General features: G+C 40.7%; 1 protein-coding gene across 1 annotated transcript; it reads left to right on the top strand.

Annotated features, from left to right (window-relative positions):
- The first annotated feature begins 7,572 nt into the window (after positions 1–7,572).
- Positions 7,573–21,489, top strand: LOC138770455 (embryonic protein UVS.2-like). Its single transcript, XM_069949557.1, has 11 exons — positions 7,573–7,656; positions 8,176–8,203; positions 9,842–9,982; positions 10,085–10,202; positions 13,872–14,050; positions 14,148–14,229; positions 14,328–14,452; positions 14,540–14,655; positions 15,924–16,161; positions 19,915–20,049; positions 21,479–21,489. The coding sequence occupies exons 1-11, from the start codon at positions 7,573–7,575 to the stop codon at positions 21,487–21,489; spliced, it is 1,257 nt and encodes a 418-aa protein (XP_069805658.1).
- Positions 21,490–23,771: the final 2,282 nt, after the last annotated feature.

Below are 23,771 nucleotides of genomic sequence, written 5' to 3' on the forward strand. Positions count from 1 at the left end.
ACCCTTACAGAAGTCTGGGTAAATCCAGTGGCTGTTTATTTTGAAAAACATCAGCCTGTAAGCACTGTGAGTTGATAGACCGCTGGACTTATCTGTCATAATCGTCCCGGCTGTGCTGAATACCGTCTCAGAGAGATCACTGGTGTCAGGGCAGGCCAGCTCCTCCTAGGTATAGAGGAATAGTTCCAGCCATGTGTCCCCCACCAGAAGTATGACTCTCCATCACCTCCATCTCCTCTTCGCTCCATCAGGTCTGAACCAATTCAACGGACCCAACTTGAGAGCTACCCTCAATAGTTTTATATTATATAATGTTTATTTTGAAGTTAAGTCCAAGGGATGAGCTAACCTTGAGCATGCTCAAGTCGATCCGAACCCATGCGTTTGGCATTTGATTAGCAGGGGCTGCTAAAGTTGGCTAAAGCTCTAAGGTTGTCTGGAAAACATGGATACAGCCTATGACTATATCCATGTTTTCCACATAGCCTTAGGGCTTTATCCAACTTTAACAGCCCCCGTTAATCAAATGCCAAATGCTCGGGTTTGGATGAACTCGAGCATGATTGAGGTTTGCTCATCTCTATTCAGTTCTTTCTTTTTTTTTAACTTGTTAATTGTTTCTGTTTATGTCTTTTTCAGGTGATTCGTGCTTGGACTCCCATCGAAATTTTGCATGTTTCCAGCACTGGGATTTAACCAGATCACAATAGTGTCATCGCAGCTGACCGTCTTGGTGGATTCCTCAAATATGAGTAACACATCGCATACATCGCATACAACACATCCATGGCCACTCACACATAGCGAACTGCGGAAGCTGAGCGGGAGGCAAATTGGATTGAAGGACCCATTAGATTAACACTCTCTGTTTCTCGCAAACCTTGTCCAATATAGACTCTCTTTGGGCTAGAAGTGGCTACAGTTGACTTATAAAAGGTTGTGCACCTTTAACAGCAGCTCTGGCAGCTTGGAGGAAGTTTTATAAAGACACGGTTTAATACCAAGTTACAAAACGTGGGCTTGGCATGGTAAGTGTGGGAGTTTGCAAAGCACCAGAGGCAATACCAGGAGTGCCACCTCAAAGGCTCTGTGCTTGAGTTTCTTGTTTTCTATCCTGATAATAGTTTCTGTTTGTCTTTTTCAGGTCATTCCTGCTTGGACTGAATTTGAATTGGAGATTTCAGAAGACCACAACACCACAAAGATTAGGAGGGGTTCTCCGAGCTGTCTGTAAGGGTTGCAAAAATCCTGACAGAACCATGGCCAGCAATCTTTGGTAGGGGTAGCAGGTAGCCCGCCCCTGGCCACTTGGTCCCCACCTCCACAATGTTGACCCTGTATGCTGTAAAGGAGATGTAGCGTCCCTGGCCATAAATGCTTGTCCATGCTTTGGTGGTCAAGTGGACCTTTGCACTAACCGCTTAACTCAGGGCCCACCTGATGTTACAGCACACGGTTAGGGACGGAAAATATTGCTTATTATTTCTATTTCTTTTTTTTAGGTCATTCGTGGTTGGGAGGAAGTAGGGTCAGAGTGAGGTTGCTGCAGTCCAGACTCTTGGCTAGCAGTGAGACTGTGTGGATGACCTGGGTGGTGAACAAGTGACTGGAAGCATTATAGGCTGTCCATTTTACCTCCTGTTCCCGCTGCTCGGGACACAGCACCGGTGTATCCCTTGCTTAAGGGCTTTATAAAGCCAGGGAGGCTGGATGAGTGCAAAAAGATCCTGGGGACCATGGTACTCTTAATCCACCCCTGTCAGCATGCATAACAGCGGCACTGTCCTGGGTCCAAATATGACCAAGGACAACGTGCATAGAGTTTGTACGTGTCCTCGATGTTTGCGTGGGAGCAAGGCTAGAAGGGGCATGGTTAGCACGAGGCCCACAATTTCTGAACAGCCCGGGGCATATGGTACCCTTAATTTTTTACCCTTTAATTGTTTCTATTTATGTCTTTTTCAGGTCACTCGTGCTTGGACTGTTTTCAGAGTCCCTACTCAATTTGGAATGGCACAGTTCGCTAACTGCGCTCAATTTGTCATTACTGCACACATAAAAATATCTCCAGACCAAGGAGGAATGAGCCCTTGATGGGGGTGCTTTGCGCGGGAGCCTGCTACGGGGAAGAGTGTCGGCCCTGCTGGCTCTAGCCGGCCTTTTCACTATGGACTGTCCTCTGTCTCTGGCCACCCCACTGCCTCTTCCTGCCTTTTATGGTGCTACCCATGCCTCATCATCCTCACAGCTTTAACCGCTAGACATAAAACTAGGCCAGGTCATGTCATTCACTTTGTTGCAAGACAATTTTAAAGAGGACATGTCTGACCACATAACACACACACACAAAATGACAGTTAGTGGTCGGTGCTGTTTGATTCCCCCCTTGTCTATGCCATCTGTATTTGTCATAGACAATGTGATTTAAAGGGTGCATTAAAATGTTTCTTTTCCTTTAAATTTGGCTTTCGGCCCATGGAAAAATAGAGGAAAGAAGGTTTCCATGTATTTTTTCCACTTTAGATAGAGGATATTTTGTGTTTGGAGCATACTGTGGACAGGCTGTGATAGAGGTGTAATACTGCGACTTGGGCATGTTAGATACACCCAGGCATGCTTCCCCTGCATTCTAGAGGTGTTTGCATCATTTTCTGAGGTGTCATGGTGGACTTGGAAACCTAGATTCGACCACTTGGAGATCACTAAGTCATGAGCATTTTTTCCCATAGACTTTAATAGGATTCGATATTCGATCGAATAGTCAAGCATTGTGGACTACTCTAATTAAATATAAAACTTTCAAATATTTCACTACTCGCTCATCTCTATTAAGGTTTTTTTTTTCACCCTGGGCATTAAGCCCGAAGGTCTTGTGTTTGTATTGTACCATGTGCCTGTCTACCTTACCAGCACCCTCTCCTGGATTGTGTAGCTGGTCTAGGTTACACTCAGATCAACCAGCAACACATCTATTTCCCTGAATCTTTCCAGACTTGGTTTCAGCCATTTCCTCATACAGGCTCCATAGCAGCTATGTTCTCTGTTTATAATATAGATACACCAATGATTGCTAGTGAATACATTGGAAAAAATTCCCAACACATGCCAAAGTAACCATAGAGGTCTTGGAAAACATTATGCCAAACAGTATTCTTTTAAGCATACATTCAGCCAGGATGCATCAGATCCCCAGAGCCACAACTGTTTAATAACAACAAGTAAAGTAATAACTTTACTAATGGGAATCTATCAATCAATTGCCAACAAGAGGAATTGTATGTACATCACACTGTGTATACATCTGGTCATGCTACATGTTTAATAGGATTATTTGTAATTGTCCCACCCTACATTAGTGTGAATTACACACTACTTAGTTCCACCTGTTGTTATTTTTTTGGTGGCTAATTAAAGGTTCTTATGACGTGAGCATTTTCACATTCAGAAATGAGTGCGGCTTTTATATAATATGAAATGGAAACTACTCCCAAACCAGTAATATTCCACTAACCACAACCATTATTTAAATTTAAAGCAAAATTTCAAAATTTTAAAGAAAATGTTTTTGGTAGTTATGAAAATGTAAAAATAAGAACAAATTCCTTTTCTCTACATTTAAGTAAGATTTAAGGATCAAATTTTCTATGTTTTTAAATGATTTACATTATAGAATAAAAGCATTTTCTACATCCTGGAAGCACAGAAATAAATATATATATATATATATATATATATATATATATATATATATATACACACACACACTTATATAGATACACACACATATATTTATAGATAGATAGATAGATAGATAGATAGATAGATAGATAGATAGATTAGATAGATAGATTAGATAGATAGCTAGATAGATAGATAAGATAGATAGATAGATAGATAGATAGATAGATAGATAGATAGATAGATAGATAGATTAGATAGATAGATAGATAGATAGATAGATAGATAGATAGATAGATAGATAGGAGATAGATAGAGATAGAAGATAGATAGATAGATAGATTAGATAGATAGATATCTTGAGGTATAATCAGCAGCACAGTTGCAAGTAGCGGGTGCCAGTGCACAAGTCCTCCAACCACAGAATTCTCAGTAATATGCAAAGCGGTTGTCACGGCACTCCCAATAAGGTGTAGCAAAAAAGTGTATTTATTCCAAAGAAATCAGCACAGCAAACATAATCAAGTGGCAACGTTTCTGTGGCCTCTCGCCACCATTTTCAAGCCATCGCTTGAAAATGGTGGCGAGAGGCCACAGAAACGTTGCCACTTGATTATGTTTGCTGTGCTGATTTCTTTGGAATAAATACACTTTTTTGCTACACCTTATTGGGAGTGCCGTGACAACTACTTTGCATAGATAGATAGATAGATAGATAGATAGATAGATAGATAGATAGATAGATTTTTTTTTTTTAGGGATCTTCCCGGGGGATGGTGTGTTTGGACCCAGTTCACAGCAGACTTGGACTTGTAAAATAACAGCTTGGCGTTTATTTGCAGCATAAACAGTCCATCAAACAGAAAAACTGCAGCACCGTGCTTTAACCCTTTAAGGACATGGCCCATTTTCGTTTTTACGTTTTCGGTTTTTCCTCCTTGTGTTTAAAAGGTCATAGCACTTGCATTTTTCCACCTAGAAACCCACATGACCCCTTATTTCTTGCGTCACTAATTGTACTTTGCAATTACAGGCTGAATTTTTGCATAAAGTACACTGCGAAACCAGAAAAAAATTCAAAGTGTGGTGAAATTGAAAAAAAAAACGCATTTCTTTTATTTGGGGGAAATGTGTTTTTACGCCATTCGCCCTGGGGTAAAACTGACTTGTTATGCATGTTCCTCAAGTCGTTACGATTAAAACGATATGTAACATGTATAACTTATATTGTATCTGATGGCCTGTAAAAAATTCAAACCGTTGTTAACCAATATACATTCCTTAAAATCGCTCCATTCCCAGGCTTATAGCGCTTTTATCCTTTGGTCTATGGGGCTGTGCGAGGTGTCATTTTTTGCGCCATGATGTGATCTTTCTATCGGTACCTTGATTGCGCATATACGACTTTTTGATCGCTTTTTATTACATTTTTTCTGGATTTGATGCGACCAAAAATGCGCAATTTTGCACTTTGGGATTTTTTTGCGCTGACGCCGTTTACCGTACGAGATCAGGAATGTGATTAATTAATAGTTCGGGCGATTACGCACGCGGCGATACCAAACATGTTTATTTATTTATTTATTTGTTTACTTTTATTTAAAACCTGGGGAAAGGGGGGTGATTCAGACTTTTATTAGGGGAGGGGGATTTTTACTATTAACAACACGTTTTTTTTTTTTTTTACACATATACTAGAAGCCCCCCTGGGGGACTTCTAGTATATACACTTGGATCTCTCATTGAGATCTCTGCAGCATAGATATGCTGCAGAGATCCATGAGATCGGCACTCGTTTGCTTTCGGCTGCTGCAGCCGGAAGTAAACGAGTGCCGAGCCGAGGACGGCGCCATCTTGGACGCGTCCCCGGCCGGCATCAGTAACGGAGATCGCTCCTCCGGGACAAGGTCCCGGAGGAGCGATCTCCCCCACTAGACACCAGGGAAACGTTGCCTCCGGTAATCGGAGGCAGCTGTAAACTTTGACAGCTGCCTCCGATTAGCTAATTAGCGGGCACGGCGATCGGACCGTGCCCGCTAATAGCGGCGGTCCCGGGCTACACGCGGCACCCGGGATCGCGGCACTTCAAAGCGGGGCCGCCGCGCGGCCCCGCTTTGAAGTGCTAATGAGGACATAGGACGTACCGGTACGTCCTATGTCCTTAAGAGGTTAAGAATAAAACAAAAAGGTCTTGCCCGTCTGGGCTCTTACTAACAGGTTGGCTCACCTATCTCACACTTATCACAGTGCGTCTTTCACCTGGATACCGCAGGGTATACATAAGCTCCAGCAGAGGCTTTATTCCCAGGTTACTCCCAAACAGACACCCAGGCTGTTCACTCCTGGCTGAGAGATATTCCCTGCACTCTGTGCAACCTTTTGCCTTCTCAGGCTGATTGCTCACCTGATGGCAATACCCGAACTGGATCGGGGGGAAGGGAATGGCAAGTCCCACTACCAACCTACCCGCCATTCCAGTAAGTCCAGGCCCGGAAAAAGAACAGCAACTCAGCAGCATAACACTGTTGAGTGACAGATCTCTCCTGGACTCACCATCTCACACTATGCAGTAACCCAGGTGAGATGTACCTCCCCTCGAACACTTTTCCAGTGACATGTCCACAATATATATTACATAGGCATTAGACATTACTATATGATGTAACATAGACTCATCCACACAGTCTGATCAACATCAGAGAAATAACAGATCTATTACCCTTAAGAGACAGCAAACAAGGAATAAAACATGATTGATCTATAACAAAAACTTAAAGAATAAAACATTCATCTATATTAAAGATTTAAATGAACAAACTGAAATATTGAGAAAAAAAACAGCAATTGATACTTGGATGAATACTCGGAATAGATATGTAGAATATCCATTTCTGAATTATGGGAAAATACCAAAATGATAACATTATTGTAAGAAATCATTGGGAAATTTAAAAGTCCAGTATGGAAAATGTGATTTTTAGAATCCAATTTAATTTGTTAAGAGGGCTCCTGATCGTAGAGATTTTTTTAATATATATCCACAATTCAGATAAGAATATTGTTATCTTGGTTTTGTGAAGGTTGAAAATATATAAAAGGGAGTCAAATGAAAAAGAAAACTATATAACAGCGCTGCTGGTCAGAAGCCCAGAAAAGATGTGTATTGCAGAGTACTAGTTAATGTGGCTATCTGCTCGCCACAAAGAAAGAAAAAACTACATAGGATAGATACTGCTCAGCGCTAGTTAATGCTACCGTGTGACTGCTGTCTGAGAGACATGATACACATACGGATAGCTGTCTGCCGACCATCATATTGTTATGTGCTTTACCCGCCGATGGTTGGCAGTCAGCTATCGGTCTACACGGGTATTCATCTCTCTTACACAGGAGTCAATGAAAAGTTGTGCTGGGAATCCAGGTTTAGGAGAGGTTATTATATCAGTTGTCAGACATGTAAATCCGAGGCTAATTTTATGCAACGTGTGTATCTCTTTGCTCCTTTAGTAAATTAGATTAGCTTTTCTCTTTTGAAGCAAAAATGACGACATTCATCCAGAAACTGTAAATGACATCTTTCCATAATAACAAATCAGACATTTTGTGCTTAGAGTAAAGGTGTACATGTATAGAATAAATGGAATTATTAAAAGAATTGCAGAACATCTCCATGGTCATCCCCATTTAGTCACATATAAAGATAATGATATATCTGTAACAGCCATATATCTGCCACAGGCTTTTCTTCTGACCATTACAGATCTTATTATTTCTGCTTTGTGATTGGATGGATTTGTATCAGTTACAGGTATATAAGGCTTCTCTGACATTAAGGTTATCACTCAACTAGGAAAGCAGCCGATCCCTCCAATATTCTACAGATATCTCTACAACATGGGGGAGAAGATGCACCTCCTTGCCCTACTACTCTTTGCATTGGGACCTGTGACAAGTGTCCCTGTGCTTCCACCATTACAGGTAAGATAGCAGACTCATGGTCAGATTAGATTATCTTCTCATATGTTCGTTTTATTTTTCTTTTTCCCTAACAAGAATGGATAACACAGCAGGACAGTAGATACTTTTCGTTTTATTCATATGGTATGTGCAAACCTTAAAGATGGAGAAGAGTCTATTTTACATTGTCTTGTTTGAGACGCTTCAATGGCAGTAAAAAGTTGTCTTATTTAGTGATAAAATGTTTACTTATTAGTAAAATTAAATGTTTAAAGGTAAATGAGACTCTGGTCACATCTGCATTATGGTTTCCTTCATAACTAGGAGCCAGGACCCAGTGCTAGATTCCTCACAGAACAGCCGATGGATCCCATTGACTTTACACAAGTTTCATTGAGTTTCTCTAAGTTTTCTGTCAGCATTTCTTTAGTAATAAGGAATGATTGTAGTTACATCTTATATATACATTTTCTATATAGATCTGTGTCTGTTCCACATCTACTGAAATGTTACCAGTGATTGTAAATGTCTCTTTCACAGAGTTCTGTTCCTGGCGCTGGTGAATATGGTAAGATCTCTACTAGTGTTATTTGTGCTATTATTTGGTGTTTGTTCCTTTCTGTATTCTTTATAAATGTGTGTAAAGCATATCTCCAATAAAAGAGAACTGTCGCTGGGACATTTGATAAGTTTTTATTGGTGGTGGTCTCATCCCTTCTATCAGAGGAAGGTGCAGGGAGCAGCATGGTGCAGCTTCCCGCTTTCAGTCATCTCCAGCCAGACAGGTCTATAGATGGAAATTGCTGCAAGCCGGGGAGGGAAATGCTTTACTGTACACTTTTCTCGCCCCATTCACCTGATCCATGAGGGTCTTAGCAGACACCGACTGAAACTTTAGAAAGTCAACACACAAAAATGTAAGTGCATGAAAGTAGGAGAGAAGAGTTAGTAAGTCCTTGTATATACAGTGTAGGAGAAATATTACTGTGTCAGAGATATCTAGTTAGAGAATTGGATCAGTAGATGAAATGAGATGACATTTTTGTAGGTTACAAATGACTTTATAACACATGGGAGGAGATTATCTAAGCTGTGTCTAACACCGACCTGGTGAAAGGTAACAACATTTTACACATTTTGCACAGAATGACTTTCTGTGACATGTGAGACGTCTTAGTCTTAGTAAATCCTTCACATGGAATTGTCAGGCTTAAAAGGGAAGATGTCTTATGGAAGGGGTACTCTGGGAATTCATATTTTCTATTTTGGGGGAACATAGCAAATAATAAGCAGCCTATTCTCACCTACCATGATCCCCCCTGGGGTCCTCCTGTCACATGTACAGGTCCCACACCAAACACTCTGGCCGCTACTTCAGAGACGTCTCGGCAGCGACAGCCGCTCAGCCATTCACTTACTGAAGTATCACAGCACCGTGGAAAGTGATTGGTTGTGCAGGCTGTCACTAAAGATGCTATGTATAAACATAAATCTATCCCAATATGTAATAAAGTATAAGGTAAAGGCAAACTACAAGGCGTATGTTCTTCTCCTGCAGTTAATCTTCTAGGTTTCTTTTTTGGATTATCTTAATGTGTGTAACATAATGTCAAAATGATTGATTGTATACATACCTTAAAGTGACATTGTCAACCCCCAGTGGGACCGGTGGCCACCTCAACACCTGCTGCCCTGCAGGAAGTGGTGTATTCTTTCCAGTCTGACACAGAGTGCTCTCTGCTGCCACCTCTGTTCTTAGCAGGAACTGTCCAGAGCAGGAGAGGTTTTCCATAGACATTTCCTACTGTTCTGGACAGTTCCTAACATAGACAGAGGTGGCAGCAGAGAGAACTGTGTGACACTACAAAGAATGCACTGCATCCTGCAGGACATGCAGCAGCTGATAAGTACTGGAAGGCTTGAGATTTTTAAATAGTAGTAATATATGAATAAGTACAACTTTCTAAGTTTAATTGATTTAAAAAAATCTCTATGAAGTACCCCTTTAATATGTACCGTATACACTATATGGGATAAAATGTACAGCAGTATTATAGAATGGTAGTTTCAATTTAATACCCTTAATTTGAAGTCCTTCTTTAACCATTGATTCATCTCTCTTGTCCATGATAACATTCTGAAGGCGATATCCTGAGAATTTGTTATATAAATAGTATTTTTATTATTCAATCTATTCTTCATTTAGAGGATAACATGATGGTCCGGATTGATGACATGCTGCTCCCAAGCGGACGCAGTGCTATGAAATGTGCTGATCGTTCATGCTACTGGCGCAAATCTGAAGATGGGACGGTTAAAGTGCCTTACGTGTTTGTATCTACATATAGTAAGTTTTTCTTGATTGAAATATATAGATAGATAGTAACTGTACAAACTAATATATTTATTTATTATTTATTTATTTTTACGTTTTACATTTGAACATTAGAGGAGACACACGACAAATTGATTAAGTCTAGCATGGCAGAATATACAACACTCACCTGTGTGAGACTGATACCTCGGACAACACAGCCCGACTACCTCAACATTGTGTCTGGAAATGGGTAAGCTCTACTATTATAAAGCCCCCCCACCCTAAAAACAAGTACATAAATCTCCAAGACAGAAAAGATAGCTATAAAGCAGGTTTCCTCTGTGTGATTATACTTTCATTAATGTTCTTCATGTGGCTAAGACCAATATGACAACTTCTCCCATCCACAACTCCTACCTGCAGAATATGTCAAATATCTCATGTTATATATGTTATTATTATATGTGTTATTTGAACAAGGAGCTTAGTTATACCATACTATCTCTGCGGAGGTCACTTTATGTTTCCTTTAAGAGAAAAGTCTCATGAAAACTGTCTAAATACACAACCGGAGTCCTGTAAAAGAAAATTAATACAAGTGGCTTATATGGCTTCATAGTAACCTATTCTGCCATATATTTTTTGGCAAAAAAAATGGCTCCTATTCTAATGCTGAAGTGGAATTTTTGGTTATGGCAACAGAGTTTCTTTCAAGTCATAACTATTTTGTATTTAATAATGATTTTTTTCCCCTTCAGATAAGTGAGTATGGGTGACAAATTTTCACCCTCATTGGCAAACATTGTAGTGTCCTGCTTAGAAGAAAAATATATTTTTTCGGACTCTAATCCCTCTCTACAATCCATACAATGGATAGGTTCTTGTATCGAGGACCTGGTCGTTGTATGGAAACATGATGAGGTTTCTTTTCAGGCATTTACCAACTATCTTAATAATAATTAATACAGCTTAAAATTTACATCGTTTTTTGAGGGAGGGATGTAACTTTTTGGGATCTGCACCTGAAAGGTGAAATTAATAAAATACAGGTATGTCCATATAGGAAGGATTGAGCGGGGAATACGATACTTCTAGCAACATCTTGTCATCCTCACCATGTCATACACAATATTCCATATGGAGAATAACTACGTTTGGAGTCAATAGATAATAATAGATATTTAGATAGATATTTTAGATATAATAGACATAGATATTTTAGAGAAAGATTGTTCCCACAAAAAATGCTATTGTACCCCAAGAACACTTAATTTGGGATGAGAAAAAGCAAGAAAAGAGCACAACTAATAAAAACAATGTTGTATTTATAAGAAATTATAGTCAACAAGTTAATCAGATTAGACATATTGTTAACAAGCATCTACTATGGCAGGACGATACTCTTTATAACATTACAAAAGAAGGGGTAAAAATTGTGTCTAGGAGGGCTCGTACCCTGGGTTACACACTGTCTCCCTCTCTCTATGTTAGAGATGAACAAAACAAAGACAAGTGACTAAGCGTGAAGGGATCGTACAAGTGTGGGCACCAGAGGTGCCTTACATGCTCACATATACAGATATCCAAAGAGTTTAGCTTATGTGTAAATGGAAACAGTTATAAAATGAAAAGTTATATTAAATATAAAAGCACTAGAGATGAGCGAGTAGTAAAATGCCTGGGTGTTTGATACTCAAGACGAATATTTCCCGATGCTCGGGTGCTCATTTTGAGTAACAAACCCAATTGAAGTCCATGGGAAACTTAAGCATTTTTGCAGGGGACCAAAGCTCTCCACAGCGAAGGTTGTCAGAAACCTGGAAACCTCAGAAAATAATGGAAACAACAGGGAAATGGACAGGAAAAAGCAGGGGCAGCACCACGTGCACAGGACACAGCACAGTAAGGATAGATATAGCTGAACTACAGATCCCAGCCAGCCAAGAGAAGGTCAGCAACAGGACAAATTGACTACTGACTAGAGATGAGCGAACCGGACGAGGTTCGGGTTCGTATGAACCTGAACTCTCAGCTTCTGATTCCCACTGTCTGTCCGCTCTGTTGAGAGGGTGGATACAGCCTGAGGACCACCTGGAAAACTGGGATACAGCCATAGCCATAGGCGGTATCCCAGTTTTTCAGACGGTCCTCAGGCTGTATCGACCCTCTTCACGGAGTGGGCAGACAGCGGGAATCAGAAGCCGAGAGTTCAGGTTCATACGAACCCGAACCTCGGACAGTTTGCTCATCCCTGCTACTGACCCCTGCACTACAAGTCCAAGCCAGAAGCCAAGAGTAGCCAAAAAAAAGTAAAAAAAAAATGTAAGCCCTTAGAAGGATTGTTGGGTTGTTGGGTCCGAGTAACGAGCACCATCGAGTACCCTAATACTAGAAAGAGTACCAAGCTCAGACGAGCATTCTCGCTTATCTCTAAACAGCACATATGTTGTCTATTTAGCTACATGTGTGTTGTGCAATGGGCAATATGTGGGTTGCACATCAACAAACCTAAAAAGGAGGATTAGAAGACACATATCAGATTGCAAAAACAATGCGGTAATGTGTCTTGTTTAACAAAACATTTTTGTGATTGCCATGTGGGAGATGTAACAGCTTTAAAGCGACTCTGTACCCACAATCTGACCCCCCAAACCCCTTGTACCTTCGGATAGCTGCTTTTAATCCAAGATCTGTCCTGGGATCCATTAGGCAGGCGATGCAGTTATTGTTAAAAATTGTTAAAAATAACTTTCAATCCTACAGCACTGTGTCTAACGGCCGGGGCTTACATTTGTATATGCATTGAGCTGGCACAACCTCTCCGTCCCTCCTCCCCACCCTCCTCAGAATTAGGAATGATCCAGGAACATTTACTGCTGTTTCAGCTTTGCATAGGTGTCTTAATGATCCAGCCCATGTTCATTATGCACAAAGCTGGGGAATAGGAGGCAATCTGCCTGGAGCATTCCTAATCATGAGGAGGGTGGGGAGGAAGGACAGAGAGGGTGTGCCAGCCTAATGCATATACTAATGTAAGCCCCGGCCGTTAGACACAGCGCTGCAAGTTTAAAAGTCGTTTTTAAAACAATAACTGCATCACCTGCCGAACGGACCCCAGGACAGGTCTTGGATTAAAAGCAGCTATCCGAAGGAACAAGTGGTTTAGGGGGTGAGATTTTGGGTACAGAGTCACTTTAAAGGTAATGTAGATTGAAAAAGTATGTTTACCCAAGAGAGGGGTAATGCATCTCGACAGAGAATCATTCTGGATCTTCAGATTAGCTGCACGGTCATTTTTACTATTAAATTCAATGGACAATTAAGCCACACCCAAAGGCCAATTAGTAATTCCAAACTAGAGTAATGTATCAACAGCCGTCATTGCATTTAGGGGAGGACAGGCTGCTAAATGACGTCCGTTATTTTAGACACAAAATAACAGACGTCATTTTAAACAGAGCTGGAAAAAACGTGTGAAAATCATGTTATTTAGACTAATATTGTAATCTAAGATAATGTATATGGCATCTATATAATGTGAAAGGTATAAAACTCTAGATATTTTATGTTGTATTTCTGTAATCTTGCGCTGTTTTTAAATCATGTGGTCTGAATTCGTTTTAATTAATCATGTGACTGTTAGTACCGCCCTATAAATATATGGGTGTTTGGAGTACTTTGATATACTTAGTTGTGATCAAGGCGTTTTGTACGCCAAAACGTGTCAACTACAGTTTATGTATCGGTGTCATTTTTTGCAATAAATTTTACCTTTATGCATCTTTGCATTGGGTGCTGCACATCTTCCTTTGGATTCTGCCATATAGGTTATAAATCTGCGTAGAAATTACTTATAAATGAAAGGAAGAATCCAGCAATATTTCTAAACTGGTAACATAATGTATTTCTCTTTCTTTAGGTGTCATGCAGCATTGGGACGAGCAGTTGGAGGTCAGAACCTTGCATTAGACGCTCCTTATTGTATGGCTAGAGGAACTATTCAACATGAAATAAACCATGCCCTGGGCTTCCAGCATGAACACATGAGGAGTGACCGGGATGACTATATCACCGTCATGTATGAGAATATTTCACCAGGTAACACCTTCACCAAGAAACTATAACCAAAAATTATTTTATGCATTTGGTGTCATCATTACAATGACCAGTCTAATAAAGAGGTCTTGTCTTATAGATGAATGGTATAATTTTGCCATAACAGACACCAACAATCTAGACCTGCCGTATGACTATGGATCCGTGATGCATTATGATAGGTATGTTTTTTTTCCCCCACAAACATTAATGTGTGGTTACTTAGAAGACCAAAACTATTATAATAACCTAAACTGTTCTTTCCTCCTGTGTATGACAGGTATTCATTCAGTAGCAACGGACAACCCGCCATTGTACCCAAACCTGACCCAAACGTACCAATTGGACAAAGGGATGGACTAAGCCCTCTGGATGTGGCTAAAATCAACCGTTTGTATGAATGTGGTAAGTTCCTGCAGTTTCTGCAGTTCTTTCCAAGTGCTTCTTTCCAAAATCTATACCGTCTATACAATTATATCATTTCCCTTATAGATGTCCCTGCAACTTTACTTAATGAAGAACAGGGATATGTGACCTCACCCAACTACCCATCAGAATACCCAGATAATACCCACTGGTTTTGGCTTATAAGAGTACCATCAGGGCAGGTAAAGTAATAAAGAAGCAGAATTACTGACAACCACACTTCTTTTCATAATGACACCCCTTTAAATCACGTTACTTATGACAACCACAGATGGCATAGACAATGGGGAAATCAAACAGCCTGGCATACACTGTATATATTTAACATTTTGCGTATGCCAGCCGGCGATACCTGAGAGGTGTTTTTTTCTTTAACAGGCACAGAGCGCAATATACTATCCTGCGACAATTCAACTGTAGGACAAAATAGACAGACACAGACCCTATGCAGGAGAATTCTAAGCTGCGTGCCTGCCTGTCTAACTAGCTGATATGCTGCCAGTCTATGCAATGTGTATGCTGTTATATATGCTATGCTGTGCTTTGTAGTAGCCTTAACAAGGGCTTTGGGGGTCCTTCCTGCCTACAATCTTAGAAGATGCTCACTGTCACCCCCCACCACACACACCATAGTTATTGGTCTGAAAAAAAGCACCGTCTGGTAAATTCCCCTCTTATAGTATTAGTAGTATGGTGTGTGGGGTCATTAAAGAGCAAATTATGCAATTTTATCACAGCAGTTTCATTGTTCAAACGGAGAGGTACTCAACCTATAGCATCTGTATATGAGGAGGACTGGAAGATGACAGGACTAGAGATGAGAGAGTCGAGCCTCCTAAACCCAGATTTGTTCCAAAATTTCAGAAAACTATAGTTCGCTTTTGCAAAGTTTTGACAGGTTGGGGAAAAGTGGACCAACGTCTAACAAAACAAACAAAAAAAGTTTTCTTGTGGCTCTCTGGTCCTGTCCAGTAATCCTCTCCGGTGAGGGGCCACTCTGCTAATCACAGGCTGACTGGGATGGGAATGCTCTGCAGCCTGTGATTGGCTGAGCGGGCTGTCACTCCTGAAACAAGAGGGATTATACATACAAGTGTAATGAGCGGCTCGTTGGGTTCAGCACAAATCCTAACATTACAAACTTGCCAAACCGAACTTTTGATAAGTTTACTCATCTCTAGACAGGACTATATTTGATCACTACGTCTAGTATATTAGGAAGAAAAGCTCAAACAATGATATAGTATCATCTTCCTGAGATAGATGGAAATAAACAAATCCAGATTTTTGAAGGTCAGAGAGTGCACACCACCATTTTTGTTTTTGCTATTGTTGATGTTCACAACATTCCTCTAACATCTCTAGTTATAACTGGCATTGTTCTCTATAATGTTGGATACCTCTCCTGGACTATCTTTTTTTAATTATTTTTTATTATTATCATTTCTAGGCTGCAGTAACCTTTCTTGACTTTGATCTCCAGTCATCTACTGATTGTGCACAAAATGAACATGACTATATTAATATTTATGATGGTCCAATTAAGAATAATAGCCGCTTGGTCTGGTGGAGAGGCTGTGGGACTGATACACCTTGGCCCCTTATTGCATCTACTAGCCACCTACTGATTGAGTTTAAGAGTGATAGCAGAATTGCTGGGAGAGGCTTCCGTGCTGAATATCACTCAGGTACAGTATTACCTTACTGCAGCTCAACAACCACTTTAAATGAGATACAATTCTAAAGATAGTTGTGTCTTTAAAATGATCTAGTACTGAAGCTCTTATTAAAGTAAATGTGGTTAAACTTGAGAAGGGCCATAGAAATAGTATCAGCCATTTAATATATAAAACAGAAGTGCCATATTGTACAGAGTGTGTGCAGCACTCCAGCAAACACAATGTGCCATAAGGGTTGGACCTTCCTCTGATCATATACTGTATTTTACTAAAAATATTTCATGACTTTCTGACCAAAGTAAAAATTCCCTGTTGTCACCTGTGTTTTTCTAGATGAAAGGGAGGGGGTGGAAACACTGGGCTTCCTAAGTAGGTAAGATAGGAGCAGCTATCAATTACATCTGTAGGAGGAAAATGGTCAAAACAAAAAAAATAAATAAAGAAAAACTATATTTTTATCCCCTTCCTGCATAAGGACATGTCCATATAGAGGCGCATGGGGGTTTAGGGAGGGGTCACACTGGGGATCACAGCAGTTTGTATTGTCCAATTTAATATTGGACACACTTCATTTTTTAGAAGGAAAAACAAACAGTAGAATATCTGTCCTCAGCTTGTGTGTGTGGTATTACAGATCAGTTCCTTCCTCTTCAATAGAACTGCCCAAATGTGTAAGGCAGAGCTTCTGCATTCGGGAGCTGGTGCTGGTTTACATTTAAAGTGTAACGGTCCTTTAACCCCTTGCCTCAAAATGACGTTTGAGAAACGTCATGTAAAGCTGGTATTTCCTGCAACATGACGTTTCCCAAACATCATGGTTTCCCTGCCTCCCCCCTCTGTCCCTAAGTGAGATTGGGCAGCAGGAGGAGGCTGTGTCACACAACATCCTCCTGCTGCCACTGCCCGGAGGGGTGCCTTGCTCCCCACTGGACAGTTAACCCCATAAATGCCGCGGCCAATGCGACCGCAGCATCTATGGGGAGTTTTCTTGCTTATGGGGAGATCGGACAGCGGGAGGAGGCAGCAGCATGTTGCCCCCTCCTGCCGCCACTGCTGATCCTCCCCCTGGTCTGCCCCCCCCATCGCTCCCCCCGCCCCGATCTTCCTCCTCATCCTGTGCGCTCCCCCCCATGCTCTCTCTCCTTGTGCTCCATCCCCTCCCCGTGCTCTCCCACACTATGCTGCTCCCTGCACCCCCGGATCTGCCTCCCCCCAGTGCTGCTCACCCTCCGTTCTCCCCCCGATCTTCCTCCTCTGCTCTTCTCCCTCCCCGTGCTCCACAGATTCCAGCCCCCGCCCCCCCGAGCCCGGATCGCGGGGGTTACCATGGTAACCCAGACGCTTCCCAGGGCGTCTGGGTTACTATGCTAAACTACGATCAGGCCCCTGCACTGAAGCAGGGGTCTGATCGTTTGAATGAGCAGTCAGTGTGTAACTGCTCATTCATTCAATATACAGTGTAGTGCATTACAGCACTCATCATGTGCTGTAATACATTATACTGTATATACACCTGTAAAGTAAAAAAAACAACAAAACACAAAACACACACATAAATACATAAATTAATTAATTAATAAAACAAATAAATTAAATAGTAAAATAAATACATAAATAAATAATTAAAATAAATAAATAAATATGCACATACCCTAACCCCCTTTATAAATGATCCCCTACAAATAAAGTACACATATTAGGTATCGCCGCATCCGTAATGACCCCGTCTATTAACCCGTTACATTAATTATAGCGCCCAATTAATGCCAATAAAAATAAATAAAAAACTAACCAAAATGACATTTTTTAGCTAATCCCGCCCCCTAAAAAATATAGAAAAAAACTATCGAAACGTCACATGTATCCAAAAGGTGTACCACTAAAAGCGTCAGCTTATGCAAAAAAAAAAAGTTATCACATAACTCCATTGGCGAAAAAATTTAAATATTGCTGCTTTTACAATATGCAAGACACAAATAGTATTTATAGTATAAATGCCATAAACTATAACAAAAGCTATATAAAACAGATATCACTGTAATCATACCGACCTGACGAATAACAACAACATGTTATATGTGATGTATAGTAAACGGGCTACAAAAAAATGATGAAAAACAGCTGCTAAATTGTGTTTTTTATTCATACCACCTCATAAAAAATTAAATAAAAAATGATCAGGGTGTCACATGTCCCCCAGAAAGGTACCGATGGAAACGTGAACTCATCTTACACAAATATTTAGGCACCGCAAGGCCTCTGTGACGTGATATAATGGGTATAAAAAACCTGAAATAAAATAAGACCCCAAAAATACACAAGGCTTTTGTCATGTCTGAGACCTGTGGCCACATATGGGGGATTTCTAGAAACACTGGAATAAGGGGAATAAATATTGAGTTCCATTTCTCTGTTAGTATTTGCTGTGTAAGAGGAAAAAATGGATTAAAATGGAATATCTGCCCCCAAAAATTAAAATTTAAAATTTCCCCTCCAACTTGCTTAAATTTCTGAGAAACACCTAAAGGGTTAATACACTTATCAAATGTTACTTTGAATACTTTGAGGGGTGCAGTTTTCATAGTGGAGGGATTTATGGGGGTAACTAACATACAGGCCCCACAAATCCACTTCAGAACTGAACTGGTCCCTAATAAAATCAGAATTTGAAATTTTCCAGAAAATTTGAAAAATTGCTGCAAAATTTTGAAGCCCTCTAACATCCTAACAAGTAAAAGGACGTTCACCAAATGACGTCACCATGAAGCAGACATGTTGTAGATGTTGCAGTTATATTTAGTTTATGTGACATGACTATTTTTCTCAGAAAAAGATAATTTTGAATATAAAGGAATGTAAATTTTTCAGATTTTTGTGCAAATGTTGTGTTTTTTTACAAAAAAACTACTGAGTGTATCAACCAAAGTATACCACTAACATAAAGAGGAATATGTCACGAAAAAACAATCTCAGAATAACCGCGATAGTTAAAAGCACCGCAGAGTTATAACTACATAAAGAGACACAGGTCAGAATTAAAAAATAGGCCCTTGTCATTAAGGCCAAAACAGGCTGAAGAGGCAAGGGGTTAAAAAAAAAAATGGCAGAAATCATAGTATGAATGATTTTAAGAAACTCTATAATAGGTTTTATTAGGCAAAAGAGGTTCCTACTGTACTCACAAGACAGTTTTCTATCCTCCTGCTTTCACCTCTTTTCTGTTGCAGAGAAGAAAATTGAAGACTGGTTTGCTGTGTCCCGTATAGACTATAGAGGGGGGAGGGGCATAGTGGGATGATTGAGCACTGAGACGAGACAACCAGCCTGCGCAGTGTGCAGTATAGGATGAGCACAGCACAACATCCTGCAGTCTTATCTCACCAAGTTCCTAGACCAGCACTGAGCAGTCTGACCTGGGAATCTAGTGTTTTCTATGCTCAGTCTCCAAACTGTAAAGGCTGGTTCTCTCCTCCTGCTACTCACTGCTCCCGCTCAGACCCCCCCCCCCCCCCTCCATAGGTTATAATGAGCACAGCAAACCTGTTGTAGATGCCTTTGCCTTCATAATGAACCGATAAGAATTTGGAGAGGGGGGGGGGGATGAGGTAGGAAAACAGCTTCTGAGTACAGAAGGAAACTCTCTTCTGTCTAATAAAACCTATTACTTATAGGAATGTAAGAATCATCTAAAGGTAATAAAACTGTTTAAACCAAATTGTAGATACATGTTTGTACTCACTACATTAATGATCTATCTTACAGAGAAATGTGGAGGAACATTCTACAATCTCATGGGCACTATTACTTCCCCTGGTTATCCCGATAACTATGCCCCAAATCTGAATTGCTCCTACATAATCAAAGCTCCTGAGAATTACACTGTAAGTTTTACTCTCTGTAAGATTGTCTACTTATGTTCTGTAACTATACACACTGTAGTAATGTAAATCTATCTATCTATCTATCTATCTACCTACCTACCTTCTATGTATCTGTCTGTTTATAGATATAGGGGATACAGAGCTTAGGAGAGATTTGTGGTGAGAGTTGGGTGAATCCAAGGCCTCCAAAGCTACAATAGCATTCAGTGTTACTTTATTTTTAAAACACAATATTTGGAATGTTTTTATTTCTTTTTTTTTTTATGATTCATATTTTATTTGGAGTTGCAAGGTTAACAAAGTTTGCAAAGTTAACAAAGAGTAGACCATAAGGTCGCAGATAGCTTGCAGAGCCAAGAACACAAGAAAAACAAGAAAACAATAAAGTCAACTCAAATAAACAAACAAACAAGCAAGTTTGCAGCACTTGTCCAGTGGTATATCATAAAGTGTTAATAAGTATGTACCTAAATCCTAATGACGTCCCCCATTGTTCTGGGCACTTGGCTCTAGATCGTGGACCAGGTGATAAGAGCCAGTGGAAAGAACAGTAATAAGAACAATAATAAGAACAATAACAATGAGTATTATTATCCTATGCTAGCAAAGTAAAAGGATAGTACATAAACAAATAATCAAGAGCATATATAACTTAAGTATTTATGTTCATCCCCAGCAGTACAGGAGTATTAATATTAGTATTAGCATTAGTGTCAATGCAATGGGAGGGCTGCATATGATCCATCCACTTACCCCATAGTTCCCTTACCGCTGTGTATCTATCATTACACATTGCTATGAGAAGTTCCATATTGTAATTGAAATTCACAGCCGTTTCAATCTCCGCAATGCTTGGGACCTCCGTAGACTTCCATCGCCTGGCAATAGCCGTTCTAGAGGCCATTAGGATATGTTCCATAATCGTCATGTCTGAGAATAGGAGGTCGTCAGCAGTCAGAGACAGAAGGGCTAAACCTGGGGACCAATTTACCGGGAACATCAGTACCTTATTTATGAATGCTTGGATTTTCTCCCAAAAGGGAGTCAGAATGGAGCACTCCCACCACATATGGAGTAAATTCCCCACTTCTTTATGGCATCGCCAACACGTAGGTGAAGAGTCAGGATAGATTTTTGATAGGCGGTAAGGGGTTAGATACCAGCGGTAGACCAGTTTCCTGGAGGCTTCTAAGTGGCCTATGCAGTGCGAAACTTTAGAAACTATGCTAAACATACGGTACCAGCTCTCTTCATCAGATGTCATGTTTAAGTCTCGCCCCCATTTGGTTATGAATAGCAAGGTGTCAAGTCTAGGTTGTAAGGCCTTATACACTATTGATATCCCTTTAGGAAGTAGTTTCTGGTTAAAGAAAAAGTTTTCATAATGTTTTTATTTCATAAACTCAGAAATGTGTTGAACCTTTGGTGTCTTTCTTTCTCACCAGGTATGGTATAGTGGCAGCAGAGAGCAAGGTCAGCCTGGGCAGTGATAAGATTGGCTTTCTATACTTACTTGTAGGGAAGATAATTGTATAGTGTATTATATAGAGAATGAGCAGCCATTGCTGTGACTGGCGCTCTGTAGACACATCAGTGCTCTGCTTGCACAGAAAGACAAGCCTGGCTCTTACATTCACCAAAGATTTAAGGGGATAGTGAGAGAGGGAATTATTAGGGAGAGAAGGAATCACAGCAACAACAGGAGTTTCTGCTTTTGAGATACATGAGGCTCAGGTGGGATTTGTGTGCAATGTGCTGAATATAGGGAGCAAGGTAACGTTCTGAATCACACATAATCCTAAGCCAGCAGGTGGACTTCCTATGTCTCTCTCTCTCTCTGTCTCTCTATCATAATGTAAATAATTTTATAAAACCCATAATAATATGAATTGACAAAGCAAAACAAAATGCATCAGTAATTTCTGCCTCATTAGAAATTGCTATTGATTACAATGTGATCAGATTTGCTGTATTACAATAACAATACCATGTATGCTTCCTATCCTTACAGATTTATTTCACCTATTCTGATTTTTATATGCAAGGTTACCAATTTTGCCCATTTGACTATTTATTTTTGACTGATGATGTTTTTACAAAAAAGCTCTGTGGTATGCCATTTCCCACCACAATTAAAACTCAAACCAATATCCTAAAGATGAACTTTGTTACCAATGGATCTCAGGAGTATAGAGGGTTTAACGCCTCATATGTAATGGGTGAGTACTACAACCTTATGGTTATATAGTCGCATATGTAGCACAATATATATATATCGCTGGGTTGTAAGAATCCATTAATAATTGTAACATCCATACTCTGCTTACCATCTGCTGTGAGCTACTGCTAGGACCAGCATTGTACTGACCCATGGGGGGACCAGAGGAGCCTACAGTGGACCTTGATATCTGTGCACTGACCTCTGGTGTATCACAGTAGCAGGACTGTGGCACAGTAAGACACATGGAAGGACTATGTGCAACAAGGGTGGTTGTCCAAAGCCCCGACCACCAGGCCTCTAGGGGGAGACAGTGGAAATGATGTGTCCAACTTACCAATTCACCCATAGTAAATAAGCTGGAACCAATAATGTAATAATACCTAAGTGCTAATCCTCACAGATCACATCCCAATACATTGTAAGAAACTACTACAAGAGCTGTCAAATATAGACTGCACCTCACCATAAGTAATAGTCTATAGCAGGGGTGGGGAACCTTTTCCTTGTCGAGGGCCATTCGGCTATTAATAAAATCATTTGAGGGCCACACTCAATGTTATACTGTGCGCAGCAGCGTTGGTGCACAGCACCCGGTGCAAGGCAAAGTATTGTTCCCCTAGTGCCCCTGCTATTGTAGTTAACCCTCTGTGATGCCCATTGTACCTGATGGGAATCCTTAGTGATGCCCGGTAGCCAGAGATAACACCCAGTGATTCCCTTGGTAGCTGTAGATAACCCCTTATTGATGTCCCTGGTAGTCTAGTTAACCTCCCAGTGATGCCCCTGGTAGTCTAGTTAACCCCAAGTGATGCCCATGGTAATAATAATTAACCCCCAGCGATGCCCCTGTTAGTCATTGTTAACCCCGCAGTGATGCCCCTGCTAGTCATAGTTAACCCCCCAGTGACGCCTCTGCTAGTCATAGTTAACCCCCCAGTGATGTCCCTTGTGGTCATAGTTAACCCCCCAGGGATGCCCTGGTAGTCTAGTTAACCCCCCAGTCATGCCCCTGGTAGTGTGTTTAGCCCCCAGTGTCTGTCCGAAGTAAAAAAATAACCCCCCCCACCACTCACCTTTCCTTCGCTCCCACACTGCCCAGGTTCTCCTCTCTCTCCTAGTCTGTGCCTTTCTTCTCCTGCAGGCGAAACTTCTCCAGAGAAAACTGAAGATGTGCGCCGCTCTGGTGGGGAAGGAACGGCACAGACAGCATTCTCTCTGTGTCTGGCAGCTGTCACAGACACAGGAGGATGCTATGTATGCCGGCTCCTGCCCCACCAGAGCAGCACACATCATAGGAGGACCGCAAGCCGCATCTGGAGGTCTCAGGGGCCGGATGCGGCCCGCGGGCTGGGGGTCTATAGTAATGTCATAAATTTATTCTATAATAATTTATTCTTTATTTACAGTAAAAAAGCCGACGACGCCACCTCTGTCTGAGCCGGAAGGAGAAGAAAATGAAAAGTAAAAATCGGCAATCAGAGAAGACAGTACTTGTGAGTCACTGGGTCTAAACGGTC

Source organism: Dendropsophus ebraccatus, chromosome 13, assembly GCF_027789765.1.
Source record: "Dendropsophus ebraccatus isolate aDenEbr1 chromosome 13, aDenEbr1.pat, whole genome shotgun sequence".
NCBI classification, from domain to species: domain Eukaryota; kingdom Metazoa; phylum Chordata; class Amphibia; order Anura; family Hylidae; genus Dendropsophus; species Dendropsophus ebraccatus.

What these genes read in the sequence shown, in the direction of transcription:
- LOC138770455 (XM_069949557.1), top strand. Translation starts at nt 7,573, where the DNA reads ATGGGGGAGAAGATGCACCTCCTTGCCCTACTACTCTTTGCATTGGGA. An exon ending in CTGTGCTTCCACCATTACAG is followed by an intron (nt 7,657 to 8,175) that starts GTAAGATAGCAG and finishes TCTCTTTCACAG; the next exon opens with AGTTCTGTTCCTGGCGCTGG. An exon ending in GTATGAGAATATTTCACCAG is followed by an intron (nt 14,051 to 14,147) that starts GTAACACCTTCA and finishes CTTGTCTTATAG; the next exon opens with ATGAATGGTATAATTTTGCC.